This window comes from Hylaeus anthracinus, unplaced genomic scaffold (genome assembly GCF_026225885.1).
Source record: "Hylaeus anthracinus isolate JK02 unplaced genomic scaffold, UHH_iyHylAnth1.0_haploid 11982, whole genome shotgun sequence".
In the NCBI taxonomy this organism is placed as follows: domain Eukaryota; kingdom Metazoa; phylum Arthropoda; class Insecta; order Hymenoptera; family Colletidae; genus Hylaeus; species Hylaeus anthracinus.
This window is the reverse complement of record NW_026534330.1, coordinates 10,266,077-10,286,700: the sequence shown is the minus strand read 5'-3', so window position 1 is coordinate 10,286,700 and position 20,624 is coordinate 10,266,077. Positions and strand designations below refer to the sequence as shown.

At 34.0% G+C, this 20,624-nt stretch overlaps 2 protein-coding genes across 2 annotated transcripts in view; one reads left to right on the top strand and one right to left on the bottom strand.

The window, feature by feature from the left end:
* Nucleotides 1-18: 18 nt before the first annotated feature.
* On the top strand, nucleotides 19-7,111 carry LOC128885868 (B9 domain-containing protein 1). Its single transcript, XM_054140188.1, has 5 exons — nucleotides 19-1,658; nucleotides 1,779-1,890; nucleotides 2,676-2,784; nucleotides 3,962-4,080; nucleotides 6,013-7,111. The coding sequence occupies exons 1-5, from the start codon at nucleotides 1,533-1,535 to the stop codon at nucleotides 6,114-6,116; spliced, it is 570 nt and encodes a 189-aa protein (XP_053996163.1). The 5' UTR covers nucleotides 19-1,532; the 3' UTR covers nucleotides 6,117-7,111.
* A 5,886-nt stretch (nucleotides 7,112-12,997) lies between these two features.
* The window catches only part of LOC128885851 (trehalase-like), a 39,777-nt gene continuing 32,150 nt past the window's right edge, over nucleotides 12,998-20,624 (bottom strand). The window contains exons 8-10 of the mRNA XM_054140166.1: nucleotides 20,202-20,401; nucleotides 14,252-14,422; nucleotides 12,998-13,544 (exon numbers count right to left, since the gene is read on the bottom strand). Coding sequence (XP_053996141.1) covers nucleotides 14,255-14,422; nucleotides 20,202-20,401 — 368 coding nt within the window. The 3' untranslated portion in view covers nucleotides 12,998-13,544; nucleotides 14,252-14,254. The remainder of the gene's footprint in view (nucleotides 13,545-14,251; nucleotides 14,423-20,201; nucleotides 20,402-20,624) is intronic.

The following is a 20,624-nucleotide window of genomic DNA, read 5'->3' as shown; positions in this document are numbered from 1 at the left end:
ATATTTCCATTGATTTATAATATTTGAATAATTAAAAGATTGCAAATAGACTGGTTCCCATTTCCCATAATGAATATAATATTTGAGTCATGATATTTAAATAATTCGAAAATTAGAATGATTGCTAATGCACTTATTCCTATTTGCAGTGTATGTTACGTTCAAGTAATAGTAACATTTGTTGACAGTATCGATTTCTGCAATTATTAACATCAGCTGTCATTGCAGAAATCTGTATATTAGTTGAGAAAATTTAGAAAACTATCCTTGTTTCGTTAATTGAAAATTCATTATATTGTCGGGAATAATATCATTGAAGAAATGTTTCTAAATGCTGTAAGTTTTCTACCCCTATACACGTTACATGTGTTAACTAAAAGCAAAGTATCAGTTGAAGGTAATCATAATTTATACAATTTTCGAAATGCTAGTTATAATTTTGCAGCAGAATAACTAAATATTTTCATTAATTAGTTGCAGGATTATAGAAATCAGAAATAGAGAAGAGACGTCGCGATATTTTAATAATCAAAAGTTTGAACATTAAAGGTGAGTTTAAAGTATAACAGTAAAAGTTTAAACATATAATTCAAACTATGCTTGCAACAAAATCTTTTAGGTAATTATTTCAAAGCTGCGTCATCAGAATGATGAAATCGTTTGATTAATTAGCACGTCTAGTTGCAGTAATCTCTGAGCTGTGATGCATAGGATAGATTATTGATCAAACGGATATGGATCACTTATCCCTTTCGACAGGAAGACAGATTGCCCATTCCGATATCAAACGACGAGTGATCTATGGAAACACTAACTTGTCCAGAGCCTATCGATTGGAAATCAGCCGTCGGGTTTCAAACAAGAATCATCTCGTCGCGCATGCGTTTCGACTATTCGTAATTATTCAAACGGTACACGTATTTAGAAAGATGTGTAGGAACTTACACTCTCTTGACATTTACTTGTTTCGATATATAAATACATTATTTTTATTGCTTATTCTTTTAATACACGAAATTGATACTCTGTTTGCTACAAAATACTCTTAATCGTTTCTTTAAATTTTCATTATAAATATAAATTTGCAATTAAATCTAAAGCTACATAATTGGAATAAGAATTAAAGTAAATAACTCTGCAACGACATACGGGACTCAATCAGTTCTTGAATTTTTCATAATAATTGTCGCGACGTCTAGACGACCTTAACTGACAACGCTGTCACAAACACGTGAGACAATTAAATAAATTGAGTGCTGCTTTCTGAATATTAAGAGGAACACCTTCTCTGCGCTACCTTCTCTACCCCCATCCACGGACTCATTCAAGTGTTCAGCACACCACATGTTCCACGTAAAACTGGGGCGCATGCTTCGTTACCACGACGACGGATTCTCATAAACGTATACAAAGCGGCCGAACAGTGTAAATTGTCGCACGTTGGTTATGATCTTTCCATTCGAAAGACTTTCTTGTTCCATAAGCTCGTGCTTTATCTAAAGCTGCGTTTGACGAGACTCCTCGAGTTCGTCATGTCGGTCGAGGGTGAATTTTGTTTATCGATCACCGGTTCAATCGAACACGCGGAATTCTACGACATCAATAACGCCTACTGCAAATACGGATTTCATTTTGGACCCGAATGGAGTGTAATCGCTGTGAGTTTTCTTTATTTTTTATTTTACAATTCGAACCCTGCGACTACCAGCGAGCGCGGTTTCCCACTGGGAATATCAGCCCCACGGCGACGGTCTATTGGCTTATAAAAATTCCGTTAGGGTATCGAGGAGGGTCTGACGCAGATGTGTAAGTGCAGCAGTGACCCACGAAATCTGGCAGTTTGGAATTTCCCCCTAGAGATCACGTTCAGAAGCACCAATCCTCATGGATGTAAGTTTGAAAAGGTGATGACTATTTGACTAGAGCTATTTGCATGGATTATTCGCGAGAATTACATTATATTTATCTTTTTCTGTATTTAAAAATTGTACTAAAATTTATAATGTATAATAAAAGTTATTTAAAATCCATGGCAACTTTATAATTCTTTGTTGCAACTTCACATTCAACATTCGATCAATTTATTTCTAATTATGAATTCTAATATCTTATTTTCTGATTTGACTATTTTTAATAAAATTTATTTTACTTGATGAATGACGAAACGAACACTTATTTATACACAAACAAACTTTATTTAAGTTTCAACTCTGTATTTAGGATAACCCCTAGAATTAAAAAATGTTAGAAAAAATATTATACAATAAAACATTACGTGTTAAATATTATTACAGCATAATATAAATTTTATAAATACTTAAAAATTAATATTGTATAAATATATACAAATTTTAATAATACTAAAAGAATTCATAAGTTTCAATCGCATGTTTATATTCTCAAGATGATTAACGGTGAAGTTGAAATGTAAATGATTGTGCTTACGTCAGAGTGGTTAGTCATTCTTTTGAATAATGATTAGAACGTGAGATAATTTAAATATCTTTCTTCATTAAGGACGGAAAATAAGGTATACTTACGTCTTCTATGAAAAAGTGATCTATGGCGAATTTAAAATTCGATGTTGGATTTTATATATTGGAATAATCTACATATTTGAAAGATACCCAGTAGATAAAATTTCTCCATTATTTCTTTAACAAATGATGTTTTAGGGCCACAACTAATAATGTCGATTTACGGCCTGGATATATTCGGACACGACGTCATCAGAGGTTATGGAGTGTGTCATTTGCCGTTAACAACAGGTCACCATGAGAAAAGGTATTAGGCTATCGGGTTGAGTAATAAATTTGTTTGAACTGTTTAATAGGATATCAAGTCGAATCAATGATGTTTAATTAAGAAACTTCGTCAATGTTGTTTATTAAACACTCGTTATGTACTCTGTTCGCCTTCAGGGGTAAATTAATAATTTCGGATACTATTAACAATGCTAATTGCGATTCCTTGGTTAGAAAACTCCCTGGTTTTGCATCCAAACAATTTTTCCAGTCATTTTCACAGTTTCGCGTGACATTGTCAGTTCGTTCTTGTTTACCCATTCCTTCATCTGCTTTACGTTCATGTGAAGACACAATTTCTTGTCATCTGTAACAATTAAACTCAGAAATGGGAGATGTTGTTCACGCGCAACACGAAGTCGAGCCAGCACGGAGGCAGAGACAGTAATCCACTGGTTTTTGTTCTCCTAGCTCGGTCGATGTCAAATCCACGAGCCAAGTTTCTGCACCTTTTCCATTTTATTTAAACGTCGAAATACAATTGGCCGAGAACAGTCCATTTTTTGGATCATCTTTCTGACGATAGTTACAGATAATTAAACACAAGAGCCATCAGATGATCTTTATCGAAATCATTTGGTTAATCACGACATGATTCATCATTCTTTTTTTTTTACTTATTTATTTAAAAAATGTTGGAATTTAATTTTTACAATTCCTTGTATAATTACAATATTCTTGCTAAGTTAGCTATTATACACATAAATCAGATGACTTTGTTCTTGTTAGGCGCCTGACTTCTCCGTTATTGGCCTGACTTGTTAATCTATTCGATAAGATATTCGAATCAGTAAATTTATTCTGTTACGGAAATAGTGATGTATATCCTAGAACCCAGTATAGTTTTTTAACGTCATTTATGGAAAAATTTTCTTTCCTGAAACGCGAAAATCGTTTTTGAGCTGTTCCATCAAAAATATAACCATCTCTGTAAACTATAGATTATTCCAGTTTCATCTGTTAGTTCTTTCGAAACAGAACAGAACATACAAAATCACACAACAGTAGGAACAAAAAGCTACCTCATGACGTACAGCTTCTGTTCAATATGAAATTAAAACGTGTACTTACGGGCCAACTCCGAGACTCCAAGCATTCCGATCGCGGAATTAATTTTCTCAAATTAATGGCAATTCTAAAACACAGAAATTCCGTAGGGTGTCTGTATACGTGCCCGAGTCCTCTTCAACGTTACAACGATTTGCAGCCTGGTTAACCGGTAGAAGACCAGAACTAATTGACCCGGCGATATTGGCTTCTGGCGGCGGAAGAGAACGTAAGGCAATATTTGGAACGATTTTACATCGGTCCACTGTGACGTACTACTGACATTAAATTAATTGAACCCGCGGGGATTTAGCGTATTTAGGACAGTCGATACGCCGGACATATTAACATGCATATGCTGTAATAGTTGATTGAATTAGACTATTGCATATATCAAATTCTCCAGCTCCTGCCAACTGATCCATTTAATATTAGTTTTTGCTGTCTACTGTGCTGCCACGTTACCAAAACGCTAGGAGTTTCATTCCGTAGAAATAATATTTTCAGTTCACTTTTCATGGAAAAGATAAATGTAGAAGAGATTTCCCTATAACATGGTTATGCGTTACGCGTTGTATGAACTGTGATTATTGCCATGGCAAATTCTACTTTCTTTCGAGAAAACGATTTATTATTGTACGTAAGGAATCTTTTCTATTTTATTAAAATTTAACAAATTATACAATTATTAATTTGTAATTTTCTTTCTATTATTTTGAATTTATTTTAATAAAATAATTAATTATGTGAGATAAAGAAAAAAAGTAGCCTCCAAATTGTCATATGATAAAATTCGTTACTCTTCATGTATGTGTTTTCTTGGAAATAATTTTTAACCAAAGACATCAAGAAGAAGAAGATACTTCTCTTTTACATTTTAGAGTGCTTAATTTAAAGTGTTTTTCGTTAAATTACTGACGCCTCCCTTTTCCCATTGAGGTTTCGAGACTTGATCTTGAGAGATCTTGAGTCTTAGATCCTATTACTTGGATAAGCAAATTCTTTATACTGTCTGTTACGTCGAGCTAAAGTATTATACTGATAAAAAGTATAGATCCCGCTTCGAACTCCTCTCTGTGAAATGTATATCACAAAATGGCAAAGTAATATCGGGAACACATAAAAAGAAAATAAAACCTGGCAGCTTCAAAGTTCCGCTTAGGTGCTGCAGCTCGTGAGTAATGAAATTTGACTTGTTCTTTAACGCTGTTTCAAACGTTATATCACTTTATGAAAAATAGATTTCGTAAATGTTTCTCTATAAAATGTATTTCTTAATGGAACTGGATGGACTCGTTGTGTTTTCTATGTGATGTAATTTCTTTTTTGAGAATGTATTCATTTAAAAATTAATACTTTGCAAAGATTATGAGGTACTCTATCAACTATCAAATAATTATATTTTAATCATATCTTCATCTAATCTACAAATATCATTAAAGATAAATATTACGTAAACATGCATAAATTGAAAAATAATGTAAATATCTATGCCTTCATCTTTCGAATTATTTGTAATTTTACAATATCATTAATCGACTTTAGACATATTCATTTATTAAATTCTATAATTTCATCCTTTTATTTGAAAATTCTTTTATTAAAAATGTCATTTCGGATGTTTTCCAAGAGGATCCTAAAATACAAACATGCGTAATTGTTTGTTTATACATCAATAAACACTTACCTTCACAGAGGAAGGTCAATTTTGTCATCTTTTATCTTTCTGAATATAAGAAAGAATACACGTTTCACATAAGGAAGTTCAAAGATCAAAGCGATGTTCTGGTTCCGAGATGATCCGTCAATTTCACGCGATCGAATGCGTAAACGTTAAATCGCAGTATCAAAAGTTAAGTAGAGACATTTCCAAGCGCAAACGATCGTGCATGCCACCTGACCCAGTTTTTAATTGCTCGAAGCCCCGTGTTACTATATTGAGAGCGCACTGAACGATTTACAGCCCAGACATTTTATGATTTCACGGTCCTAAAGGGTAACGGAATATAGTGGTTTGAATGAAGCCGTTAACTCGAGAACACAGTTTATTTTCCGAGATTTCCACCCGCTATGAACCGTGTAGAAGGCTACGCGCACCTGATGTTTCGCCGTGTTATGAAGGGTAGCCTCGAGTCTCATAACTTCTCCTTTATAATTGCAGTCACGCGCATGAGGGTGGAGGGTATTGTTACCATAACGTTCAACGTGGTGCTGAAAGATTTCTTCAAGTTGGGCTACAACAATGGCGAGAAGCATAAGAAGTAAAGTGATTTACCGAGTCGCTAACACCAATTAAGAGACCGATGCTTTCACTTTTATTCTTCTCGCGACTTTACGGAAAAACGAAAACGTGAAAAAGACTTTTTCCATTCATTTATTACAATATTGCCCAGAAACATTTGTAAAGAAGAAAGTTCAATGGCGAATAATACTTTTGTTTTACGTATATAAGCAAAATTCTTATCTGGATACAAAATTTCAAATGAATAAGATTAATAATTGTTTGACCACTATTCCTTGAATATAAATCAGCATTTGAATTATAAAATCAAATATTTCACTATGGATAGTTACAATTTCAAATGTTCAATTTATATGCTTTTTTAATAATTAAACGCATAGACGATACAAACAAATTTTGTATAATATTTAAACGTTTCGATACAAAGTTGCTAGGTTTCTTAAAAAATTACAATAATTATTAATATTAATTTAGTTTCATAATATTTATATGTAAGATGTAATATGATAACAGTATTAATATTATCATGTTCAGACAATAATTAATTGTACCGATTATAAAAGAATGAAATTAATGAGAATATACAATGCAAAAATTGTTGCTCTGGAATATGTGTGTGTACATTAGCTTATTTGAATTCATACCATCCTCATTAAAATTCTAATTAAGGAAGAAGTTGATAAATTAATGATAGAAAGATTATTGTTGACTATAAGATTCTTTTATTCAAATTGTGTAATACAAAAGTGTATGCTACAATGTTCGTGGTTCGCAAATGAAAATACGAGGATTATTTCAACAAATCATTTTACCTTTCCTATTGTTAAGATAGAAAAAAGACATTCGCTTGACAGAAACGTCGATGGAACTGTCCACAGAGTATAAAAGTTCGTTTGATTTTTTGTACGGTAGCCGCGATGAAATTTCCATTCGTAGAATCGTTTCGTTCGGTTTTTTTTATAATGAATATTGCCTTCCTTTAAAAAGTAGAAATATTCATCTTACTTATTACAACTGCAACGAACTAAAATATTTAACAATCCTTATTCGTTCTTTGAATTAAATTTTCGTTTAGTTTAAGAACATCTAAAATGCCTTTTGGTTAATAAAAGAGTGTAGATATTTGATGCAGAAAATTTGATCCAGTAGAAAACACTGTGAGAAATTCCTTGATTATTACTTGATGAAAAATTGTGTTTTTCTGATCATTCATCGATCAAGACACTAGTGAAAACAATATTATTGTTGTCAAATTTATTTAAATTAACTTCATTTTCAGATATATCACGTCACTTTGTTTTGGTAAGCGTTCAAGATATCACAAACAAGAACAAAATTTCACTTTCAGTAAATTCATCATTAAAATTTAAATTATACTTAAAATTAAAATGGAGACAGTAATGTATAAGTATCAACGAGTTAATCAAGAAGAATACTAACGTGTAAAATTGTTAGTCGATACTTTTAAAGGAGATATGCGAGTCGAAATATGTAGCGTGTAATCTCGGAATATCGAAGACTATTCAAACAATTAATTGCGTTACGTGTATGGCAGGATCTGCTACTGAAGCCTACTGATGACATCCATAAGCAGACCTGGGAGGATATTATGCTCTTTGTACTCTGGCTTTTGTTAGAACTAAATACCGTGTCTTTAGGTTTTCCATCGTAGTTCCCATGGTTAACGTCATTGATTAAACGTTTTCATTATTCAAACATCGCACAGTAATTTTATACAATATTCTACCCATTCATTGTTTTACCAGTCTTAATAATCGCATGCGTAATTAAAAATAATGCTTGGAAATGTTTATATAATATTTTATGTAAATTAAATTCAGTAGCAAAAGAAAATCAATATTTGATTTATTCAATATTTCTTTTTTTCTTTACTGTCAATAATTGATTTAGCACTGTTTAGCACAATATTAGATTGACTAACTAAACATTAATTTCTGACAACAGTTAAATTAATTATTAACAATACTTATTATTTAAATAATGATGGGGAATATGATTTTGTTTCATGAATTATTTTCTCGGTGGATCCAACGAGTCGTCGAATCGACCGTCACGCGGTTGTTGTTCACCCTTCCCCTTCTCTACTTCGAGAGGCACGCGCGAGCCGCGACCCTCGACACAGGTATACGAGGGGTGAGAGCTCATTCTTCGACGATCCGTCGGTCGATATGGATCTCGCGATCGCGCGTCCGCGTCTCGTGTCCCTCCTATTTTTCCTTGTACCTTAGTTTGCTTGGTATTGGTTGTGGGTACTTTAGTTTGGTTTGGTTAGTTTTAAGGCATGTACCTAAGTTAGTTTTAAGGCATGCGTGTACGAGTGTCTGTCCTCTACCAAACAATTATTAATCAACTTATTTTATTTGTTCGTAGGTCCATATTGGACTCGCAACTTCGTTCTTCACTTCGGTCACTATTACTTCATGTGATAAGTGAAGTGACCAACTGTGTAACTGGACAGAAAGGTCGGTTGCCGTCCTCCTGGTGGATCTGTATTCGAGAGGACGACAATCGGCTCCTCCGGATCGGTTCTCTACTTCCTGCATCACGTTTAGTGTAGTCCAAGGCTCCCGGCGCAGTGCTGTAAGTCCAAAACGCAGTGAGACGGGTGCAAGTCGGGTCCTATAGTGGCTCCCAACGGGGTGCAGGGTGTGGAAGACTGGTTCGGAGGCGTCGGTCGTCTTCCTCTCGAGTCCAGATCCAACAAGAGGAAACAGGACTGACTCAGTAAGTCCAGTTTCATGGTCGCGTCGTGTCGCGATCTCAATTTAACTTCACCCTCTTAGTTCAAATAATTGTTTGGCAGAGTCAGACTTAGACTTTGGAAATCGAAGGGAATTTTGTTTTCCTTTGATTTTCATCGTTTCGTACTTAGTATTAAGCTCGTCGACTCTATGTAGAGTATGCATCTACGTATGTATACTCTATGTAGAGGGAGATCGAAGGAAGTTTGATTCCTTCTATCTCCGGGTCTCCAGTCGCAGCAACCTCCACGTGGTGAGACCTGGTAATCGGTATTATTTGTGACGAACAATCCTTCGTCGCGAGTAATAACGAGCTAATGGCTGCGAACTTGGAACAAGATCTTTAGATATAAAAAGTGTAAAGTGTAAAGTGAGATTAGATTTATATTAGCAGGGACAACATCAAGGAGCCGTGGCCGGTACTAGTGGTCCATAAAAGAACAAAGTATCTGGGCAAGTCGTCAATCATAATCGATAGCGAAGGTTCCAGTCGTAAAGGAAAAGATTGGAAGGCTGTCAACACGGAGAGTGTTTGCTCTCGACAGCAGCACGTGTAAAGATTTATTAATTTTTTAAGGTGGAGGTTTTAGTTTTCTATGGACGACGAGATATTTTTTTCATAAATTTCATAACGTTAGAATTACTCATAGCTGCATAGTTTAATATTGGAGGGTGGTTGAGCGAAAATAACGTAAGGTTTTTAAAAGACTTTATTAATGAAAGTGGTCTGCACGGAGTCCAAGCTAAGCAAGATTTTTCCGAGAACGTTATTTTTCCTTATATTAAAAATTTGCTGTTGCACTTTATAGATTCTATTACACCATCTGTATCAAGTGTTCCCGGTAATCCTCCGTTTTCTACACGGCTATCGCGGTTATGGTGGATGCTGTTCGGGCTATTTCGTGCTTTAGTAGAAAATTGTTACACTCCGCAGGAGGTCTCAACGACCATAGTTTAAGGTTCCAGAACTGTTTCATGACGATGGAAATATAACATAACTATAAATAATGGTTAGACATTTTCGTGCTGAAATGACATAAAATATGACGTCATATATTACAGTATACATTACAGGATCTATTACAAACCATAATTGCTAAAAATATATGGGTATACATATATCAATGGCTCAATTTATGCTGGCATAAATATTACATCTTCTACCATAAATCTCGTTTAAAATACTCATATATATAAGATAAATAATATATTATTCAAATTATTTATTTCATTTCAACGAATTCTTTAATTAATAAAACCATTTTTCGTAGAAATACTAAAATGAACATACAATCTATATACTTTAGGTCATTTGTATATAAATGAAAATAAGAAATATTTATTAATAAGCTTTCGTGAAACTTCTGTGGCAATTTTTGTATAACAAATTCTTTTCAAAGTCCTTCAATTTCAGTTGTGAAATACTACGCAACTTCTAGTTAACTTCTGTTCCTTTTTATGAATTATGGATAATTTACAAAAAGAAACGAATGAAACTTCGATATGTAGAAGCTACTGTCTCAGAGGTTCGAGTTACAAAGATCCAACCGTACTTTACTTCTTCCTTCGAGTTGAACTAATTCAAGTAACTTTTTTCTTAAACAAACTTTGAGTAACGACAGCTTGAAAGGACTCGTGTCGATACACGTTTGCTATTCAAACTATATCGCGTTACAGAGTTATGAGACTTGCTTATACCATCCTCCCACTATTAGCCTAATGTTGTTTTACGAGATTTCCTGATGGCTCACAGCGTTATTTTTCTATCTGTAACTCAATAAACATTTAGACCAACCCTCTGATATACAGTTAGTCCTATAAATATTCATTCCCTCTATGTTTATTGATGGAATTTGTCTAAATTAAATAATAGGTTTGATGTTTCCAAATAAATTATTCATAATATATATAAAGGTGCAAAGTTTATCCATGTACATATTTATTATGAAACATTTATTTGAAAACATCGAACCTATCATTTAACATAGACAAACCTTTTTAATAGCCGTAAAGATTACGAATATTTTTTATGCGACTCACTGTAATTGTTCCTCGAATAAACGAGCAAACGCACTTTAGTGAGTCAACGGTGTGAGTTTTGTTCCGATGAAATTTTGCAATTCCCTACCATTCCTTCACGGTGCAGTAAATTTCATCGCCGCCTTACAAAGTACCGATCGAATTGACGGATTTTAAACGCAATATGGCACTTGAAATGGTAAGTGCTGTAATTTAACATCGGTTCAAGGCGTCGTAAAGCACGTTCTAAAGGTGGATTCCCATCTATGTGACGAGCCAGCCCAGACAATAAATTGTCCGTGTTTGCCGGATTTTTTTTTGAAAACACGTTCCTACTAGCGAGTAAAAGGTCGCTAAATGCGACGCCGGACGGTTGGAACTTGGAACCACTTGAAAGGGTCGATTTGTACGAGCGTTTAGCTCTCGACCCATGCTCCAGGCTCGCGAGCACGAGGACGATTTCACGCGAGCCTGGATCGAACCCTCAGAAAAATCAACCCTTTCGAGTGGTTCGAAGCGAGACCCCCAATAATTTTTTTCACTGAGAGCGGCAATTCATCGGTTCACAGATCGTACGGACACCACAAGGCGTCGAGCGTGAAACTTCTAACGACACGTCCGCCTGGACTTCGTCGTAAAATTTCCACCTCGAAATGTCCACGCTTTGCTTTTTACTTTCATGGATGTTATTGAATATGACGAATGGGAGCATTTGCTATCGGTCAAAAGTTGACCATTCGTTTCCAAGTAGTTTCGAAGTGTCCTTGAGTTCAATCATGCGAAAAAACTGGTCGCAAAATTTTTCGTGTATAAGTGTTTATATATGTATATGTATGTATGTACCTAGATACGTTGGCTGATGTTCTCTTTTTAACCGACTTCGAAATGGAGGAGGTTACTCAATTCGACATGTATATTTTTTTTTTTTATTCTTTTTCATCTCACGAGTGGTTTATCAAAGATCATAAAATTACGCTGTTTTTATATGTAAATGTAATTTTCTGTATACATACGTAGATATGAATGCCTATGTATGTTACTTTATGCGTATGTATCTATGCATGTCGTTATAACACTTGATTATTTGCAATTAAATATTAATAAACAGTAATGGATTGTCGGTTAAGATACTCAAGGACTATTAGATCAGTAAATATTTGCTAGAAATAAAATACATTTTATTTATATCGTTTACGTTCATAGCAATGTTCTGTTGAATTCGTTGGTTCAGTATTTTTTTTTAAATTAGGTAATTTCGAATGGTTTCTCTTCTTTCCCGCCACCAAAAAATTTCTTCTTACATTTTTCTCAGAGTATAAATTCTGGAGGATGCCTCAGTAAGATTTCAAACCGACGTATGAAGAATTGACGAAGTTACGAGAGTTTGAAGAAGACGGCGTTGTGACAGGGGAAACCAGAAACTTTAATGCCGTTTTTCACGAAACTACATTTTTCAAGCTTGCGGAAGTAATATCTCGGAGACTAACAAAGCTTCCGTCTTTAAACTTGAACAGCTGGTATGAAACATGTCTGTCCACCCATTAACCTAGGATTATAACAATACTTGTCATAAGTTTTCTGTTATTAGCAACGGGAATCGAGAGCTCCTGATAACTTTCGCTTCGTTGACTTTGAAGTCGCGATACTCTGAGCATTTTTCATTTTTCACATTTAAATTACAGCTTTATTTATTTCCGTCCAAGTTTGGTGCTATAACACATTAAAAAAAAAAATTCTATAGTAAATAAATTCGATAAATATATCAATCCTAAACTTTAAATTTTCTAAGACACTGAATTTGGATTAATGTATGGATTTAATATTTAAAATGCAGTCAATCTATGAAATTTATATTAACTTCACACAAAAGATTTTTAATCCTATTTTCTATTAAACATTAAATTTTATCTCATGAACACTTTGCAACATTATCAATGGCATGCCATTCAATATTTTTAAGAAATACCTTCAAGAATTTGAACTATTCTACAAAAATATAACAAAAAATATGAAAAACATTAATCATTGAGACTAAAGCAGGAGATCGAAAAAATTGACGAAAGGAAACTTGCGTCCACAGCACTCAAAAGGTTAATTAAACTTCCAGTATGGACTAGGAAATGTTGAAATTTACACACATGTTTATTTATGCTAAAATACATGTTTCTTTATTGTCACGCACACGCAGTTTCGTTGACGGGTTTCATTTAACAATACGTTTCAACAGTGTATTAAAAATATATTCATTTTGTTTAAACATTGTCTTCCTAAATTCCTTGCACAACGCCAGTCCATGATTTTCGGTAGTTACGTTATTTTGGGAATGCACGTTAAATTAAGTATTCGTAACTTACAGTAAAACGTCGGAGTTTTGTCGCCAGCGTCATTCTCCACACGAAACGATAGAAAACCCATGCTAGTCTTCTAATCGCACTAACTTATCGTTAACAACTAGCATTAAATTAGAATACTGACGAGTTACACGCAATTATACTTTGTTTTCGTATTTCACAAACGACGTATACATTGTTAAGTTTGACTAACAAAAAAAAAAAAAATACGATTTGACTCGCATCGAACGTACGGTGGGTTTTATAAAACGCGCTGCCCTGTTCTTCCGTGTAGACTAGATTCGTTGGAAAATATGCGCTGTATTGTCACCAATGAAACCTAAACAAAAATTCAAGCACATTAGATTACCTGCATACTTTTTGTATAATGAAGTTTGAATTTCTACAGACTCTTCCGTAATTATTGAAAAATGAATCAACACTGCATAAATGAACGAATTTTGGAATCTATAGAATTATCAATATTAGATACTAATATATAATTACTTTCTTGGAAATAAATAATTAAATTCTTATGCAAACATGTAAATCTTTAAAACAGTCTTCAAAGTTTTCTTTCAAAGTACTGTTCAGACCAGCAGAATTTAAAAGAAATGTATAACAAGATCAAAGGAAGGGCATTATTTAAACGGAATAAATTTAATTAAAATGAACTCATAAAATCGAGGCTTTTTTACAGCATCAAACTATGTACATAAACGAAACATTTCATGCAGAAAATTACTTTAGGGTAAATATAATAAAACCCTCAAAAAGCATCGTGGCAGCCTTCACCGAAAAGGGTAATAAATTGAATATAAGATACAATGTTACGAAACCTGTGATGTGGGTAGACGAAATATTTCGAAATTTATTATGTTTAATTTAATTTCTAACACGAATTGTTTGCCTCGATACGAATTGTATTACGCGACCTCGCGTCGACAAAGGTTTAATAAACATTTCGAGGTCCGCTCTCGCAGCCGAAACATATTTCACTTTAACCGACTCGTAGAGATGATTTATTTTTGGAATTGAATTTCGTACCTGCTATTGTCCGACGACCACGTTTGGTTCACCACCGTTCGATACCGCCCTCGCTTTGATGGATGCAAAAGTGTTAAGGAACTCGAAGACCACTCCGTTTGTCCAGCCGAAACCCGTTTGAACATCGTACTCGCCGCCACCGCCACCTTTGCCCGGTCTTATCGAGTCGTACTGCAATTAAAAGAGTATGTAATAAGAGTACGTAATCGTGCGTTCTTGTTTCAAAAGCAGCCGCTTCCGAGATGCAAATAAGCCACCCAGAGATCGGCAGGTCCCTCCCGCGTTAATTTCTGCTGTGGGTGGGGCTGGGAAGGCTTAGATCAGTGGTTCTTAACCAACGAATCTCACGGTGTAGTTCACGAGAAGATTCTTAGCCTTTTTGGACTCGCAATTTAGAGACAATAAAACCTGATGCAGTTCGCAGTCTTAAGTAACCATAGCAACAAGAATGGCTGGGATGGCTTGTAGGGTGGTTTTTAACCTTCGAAGGTTGTAGTATAGTTTACAAGAGGATTAGTCTTTTTGAGCTTGCAATTTAGGGAGAAGAAAACCTAATGCAGTTGTAATTACGAGAGCTTAATAATAAATAATAATTAAACCAGAACTAAGTTTATGAATTAATAAACATAAATGATGACAATTTAAACTACATTGTTCTTATAGATTAATTCCTTACATTATTGTTGAGAGAAAGTTAAATAAGATGCTTGAGTATTACAAATTTTTTATATTTTATTATAATATCTCATTTATTCGAAGAAATAATTTATTTATCTATTCAAATATATAAGGTTACTATTAATAATTCATCTATCTATTTTAATATATATATATATATATATATATATATATATATATATATATATATACTTAATATTGATTATTCGTTCATTTGTTAAAATATATTAGGATTAATATTAATAATTCATTTACCTGTTTCAAGTATACAAGTTTAACATCAATAATTCATCTATTTTAAAGATCAAAAGGTGCTCCAAATTTTAGGTCAACAGTGTAGATTATACAAGACCTTAAATAACACATATGACTATTACTTTGAACTCAAATTCAATTGTTTTACCCAATAAATAATAACGAAAGTTTCATTTAGTACGTCAATGTATCAGGCTGCTTCCCCTACCACGCATAACGTTCAAGAGCGGGTTCAGTCTTGAATTCTAACGATCCTATTGATCCGAGGACTACAATCAAAATTTGGCCCAAGTCGCACGAACAATGGCTAATTAAAGTTTACGAAGTCGAGCATGGAGACAAGTTTAACTCCTTTTCGTAATGAAATTCTGAACGAAGAGGGGAAAGATTGTTTTACCCCAAGCGTTCTCCATTTCTCGGTATTACGCGTTCATGTTGCGTAGCGAATGTTCCGACGAAGCCGAGTACAAAGAGTCGCGATTGCGTTGTTGTTGGGTTTCAGGGTAAATCCAGTTCAAAGTTTTTCGAAAAAAAAAAGAAATTTCTACGCGGAAGTTTTGGTTACGTAATGAGCGAAGATTGGAACTTGTAGGAAGAACGGTACTTGGAAATTCATTATCCTCTCAGATACTGTTTGCATCTCTTTTCAGGGGCCCTCTCGTTTGAAAGTAAATGAATGCGATTAATCTGCGAGTAAGCGTACTAAAAGCAAGGGGATCGAATCAAGATGTAATTCTGCCTTCTGAGTACTCATAGAGTTTCATGCGAATCCGGAAAATATCGCGATAGTTAATGCATATGTACGTAAATGTTACGACTATCGAGGAAATATTGTTATTATTAATATTTACTCTTAGTACCTTGCAATTAGGTTATGAATCAAAGTACCCCGAAAAATACAGGCAATTTTCTTAAAAATAAAGATAACCCCTCAATCTTTTTTTGTTTTATTGTGTAATGTATATAATTTTATATAAGAATAAGAAAAATGACGTCTTCGATCAATTAAAGTTTGTAATAGATAACAAACAAAATTTTTTTAGGGGAAAACTTTTACTTTTGATTAAGTATCTCCATATTTCTGAAGAAATGGAAATACATTGTCTGAAATTTGGAAAATTTCTTTCTTACTCCCTATATTTTCACATTTTAAGGATATCCTGTAGTTATTTTTAATGAAAAACAAAAGTATGAATAAAATAAATTAATAAATTAATAAAATAAAATAAATGGGAAGCTTGTAGTACGTTCTTTTTTATATAAATGAAGCTGAAAACTTTCATCAACGAAATATTATTCATTATGAAACTGGATATTCCTTTCTCATTTAAAAGAAAATATTGAGACGGCAATAACATCGCACACAAACTTAAATTAAACTCGGTAACTTTCTTCCCGACTGGCAACTTTTCTTGTTCAGTAATGTTAACCTTCAGGACCATTTTCTTCGATATTTTTCGGACTTAATTGAGACTTATTGCCCTTGGGGATATAACTATAATTACAGAGGAGTCTTTTAAATCTTCTTTAATCCGGAGAACTTTCAGCAAAGGGAAAATGAGTGGGATCATTTCAAAGAGCGTGAACATCTGTCTAATTAGAGACAGAATTTGTCATTCCAACGACTAAGGAATTAAAACATATCTTTTATAACTTCTACGTAATCGCAAAGTTCACTGAAATAACATCGTATCATAAGAATGAAAAATAATGTCCCTTTCACGACATTTACTGTTTACATTATTAATTTATCAACTGTAATGACAGAAACTACCAGAAAGGTTAGAATCTGTGGAAATAAGTCTAATTCTTCTGAATTGTTGCTGCCAATACTTTGGATTTTTTGGTTTCATTTGTTAGGAGCATATTCGAGAACAGTATATCATGGAAGATGGTTCTGCTAAGACTTTTAATTGCCTGTCGCTTTCCGCGGCAGTTTAAAATTTACGCAATAGCCACAGTCTCTCATTCTGTATGCTTATCAGCGAATGAAGGAGGAGTATCGATTGGCGTTAATCCTCGACACGTGAAACGCTTTCACTTTTCCTTACTCTTATTTTCTTCAGAGACAATAACGAATACCCAATGTTTCACAACTCTCGAATAACGTACTGAATGTTTTAAATAATTAATGTCTATGCTCTCCACGTTGACACTCGCATCTTCAAGTATTATTTTAAAGAACTTACAATAATGTAAGAATTATTCTCTTGCACAAAACGATAATCCTCTCTCCTATTTTATTTAAGAAAAATAAAAGAGGAACCAGAAGATGATCCAAACTTTGGGACGTACATGCAATACCAATAATTTTGTTTGTTACTTTGAATATTTTTGTACGTATAGAAAGATTATTTAAATCAAATAATTAAGCAACCTATTATAATACAACACTGTCTTTGTTCTGATAATCCACAGGGTAAATAAACTCTTTCACATTTTTCGTCTATAATTGCTAATAAAAATTCATTAAATTTGGATTAATTTTTTCGTTTCTTTTTAATAAGATAACTTTTAATATAGTCAATTTCATTTCTTTGGTTTCTTGACATTTTGCTAACAATTTATCCAGCTAATGTTTGCTTGCGAGATATAGATGACATTAAAATACTGAAATATGCATCCGAAGTAAAATTATTCATACACACGTAATTCCCTAATTCTGCACACTGGGAGATGAGCATCGTAAAGCTTTATTTATGTTGCTCTGGCCTTCTGATTTTCTGGTGGTTTGTTACTCTCAGAAATAGTATCAACTCACGGAGAAAGCAAATATCCCATCCAATCATTGATATTATAAATTGCTACGTGTTTCGAAATAAATAATGGTCCACGATTTGGAAAAGCGGCGTAACGACTTTCAATTTGGCAAAATGAAAAACGTGTATACCCATAACGGATTTAACTTCGCGAAGTAAAAAATATTCTGAAACACACCATCGTTCAGGCTGTCTTCTTCGAGGTGTAAAAAAAGGGTTGCGAAAAGGTGAAAAAAGAACCGAAAACGTGCTGGTATTTTTCAACGTGAGTCCCCTCAGGCACGGAAAAAAGTATCATAAATTTTCTTTTTCGTCGCCGCATCGTAGTCGGAATGAAGTATGAAACTCGACGGTTGTACACCTACGGGTGGTTCTTCGAGTATCTTCGCGCGTGAACTGTGAAAACGTATCTTGGAAAACTGAAACGAGGAAAATCGAAGGTTCTGACTGCGTGAAAATGCATAGGCTGGTGAAAAATGATGGACAGTGATTCATTCCATCCACAACGGATCCGTTAACCCTGTTTCTTTGCCGAGGGAGAATATTTTAGCTTGAATTTGTACATCTATCTTGTGCCTCCGCGATCCTCTCCTCGAAGGCAAATGTACGTCAGTCAAACTAGTGACATCCTAAAGCTTCTTTTTATGTGCGAGAATAAAATTGAATAACTGGATTCATTTATGTATTTGTGTTGTTTATGACTATTCCCTCTGTATTATTCAATGTAGTCTTGAATTAAGTTGCTCTTATATATACTTGTTGAATAACTTTTGTGTAATTCAGTAAATGATAAAGCTTCAATTCCAATTTCATCATAAATTCTTTTCTAAATTTAGGTGTTCAATGATATGATTAAACAAATGAAGAAACCCTTTAATTAGAACAACAGTGTTTGTATACGAAGGATTTAGAAGAGAAGGAGGATATAACTTCCACAATCCTCGTTCCAGACTTTTAAATCTATTCTAAGGGAATGCAGCTTTCATTTGAAATTTTCTGACCTGAATATTTTAAACGCCCTGTACATGACCTACGATACATATTACTTTTTCCGGGTATTATACTTCGAATGTCGTCTATCATTCTGATTACATTTCATGGTATCCATCTAGGCGAGAGGAATGTATATCTCTGCAATGTATCAGAAACGGAGATCGATGCAGAACATGATGAATTACTGGACAGTTAAAGTTAGACGTGTTTCTCTGAAAGCTTTCAGCCCTGCTTTCCCTTCTGTCATCCTCACAAAAGCGGTGGACATCGGCTGGTATTCGATGAAAGAACCCTTTTACGATCTTAAACAGTATCTTGGGTTACCCATTCGATAGGGACACAAAGATAATGTTTACGCAAGGCACTTGTCACTCTAGTGGCATAAAAAGTGGGCTAGAACAGCTGCTGAAAATGTTCAGACAAACTAAAAATCCGTGAACTGTTTAATCATGTAGTAATAAAGTTAATGTTTATCTTCTTCGAGAGATTCTTTCAGTTCTTGACTCTAAAAGTTCGATTATACTTTGGATTATGTTTTGAAAAATTTGTAACAAAATAAATTTTAAACATCTGCAAACTGATAAAATGACAACATTTTGAAGCGATCTAGCGACTGTATGAACTGTCTTCACTTTTATAAATAGTCAAAACAAATTGGCAGATAACGAGTCAATTTTGATTGAAACAATACAGGGACGCACAATCGCAACATCACTGGTTCATTTGTTCACTAGATATTGCATCTAAAAATTAGAAAAGTTTTATTTTACAGAAAACTGATCTAAACTTTGGCGTACAGTGTAAGCATATATGGAGTTTAGTTAAAAGTTTCGTAACTTCGCAGATTTTCCGAATTTCACCGTGATACAATTATATTTTAAATACTTCAAGGAAGTTTGTTAGTTTTGAAGAGAATGCGAAGAAACGAAACCGGTTTTCTTTTTTGAAACCGGTCCGAATGAAACTTACAATTAGTAGAGATAAAGATCGTCATCAAAGTAACGTAATCTGATCTAAATTAGAGGCGACCTCTGCTGCTAGACATCGTTGCATTTAAGAGAATCTTTTTTTTTTTGCTTCAATGTGGATAGACTAATCTGTAGCTTCTGCGTAAGATTTGCATTTATGCATTATCTACTTATGCAAGTGCATCTAGACTAACTGCAGTCAAATTTTTCGTATCGATCATTGGTTCACAGTTGACTAAATGTGTAATTAGATTTGACACTCCTTGGTCATTGCAACAGTCTGTTTATAGAACTCACCTTTTCAAACATTTTTCCCGTGTCCATGTAACCAGCGTAATTAGAACTGAGCCATCTAGATGCTAATTCACTGGCGAAATCCATTGCTTCCTTCACATCGGTCCAATAAAGACCCATTACTATAAACGACTGTAATGGTGGCCATGCGTTCGGGAAATCCCATTGCTCTCCCGTTTGAACTAGGGACGTTGGTGTACCACCTACGAAGAGAAAATGTAAACAGTCCCTAAAATTAACTCACAGAGGAATATATAGAAATAACATACGTAAATGTGATGTTGATACATTAATATTGACTTTGAAAGTCATTTTCCATGCTACAGTAGAATTAAATTATTAACATGATTAAAATTGTTTTGTAAAGGAATACAATGATTATTTACACGAATTAATTTTGTTTCAATGGAGTCATATATTAGAATT

Excerpts from the sequence above, each read along its gene's own strand:
- LOC128885868 (XM_054140188.1), top strand. The coding sequence starts at position 1,533 with ATGTCGGTCGAGGGTGAATTTTGTTTATCGATCACCGGTTCAATCGAA. Across the intron at positions 1,659-1,778 it reads CCGAATGGAGTGTAATCGCT|GGTATCGAGGAGGGTCTGAC; the intron begins GTGAGTTTTCTT and ends AAATTCCGTTAG. Across the intron at positions 4,081-6,012 it reads TTCTGGCGGCGGAAGAGAAC|TCACGCGCATGAGGGTGGAG; the intron begins GTAAGGCAATAT and ends TTATAATTGCAG.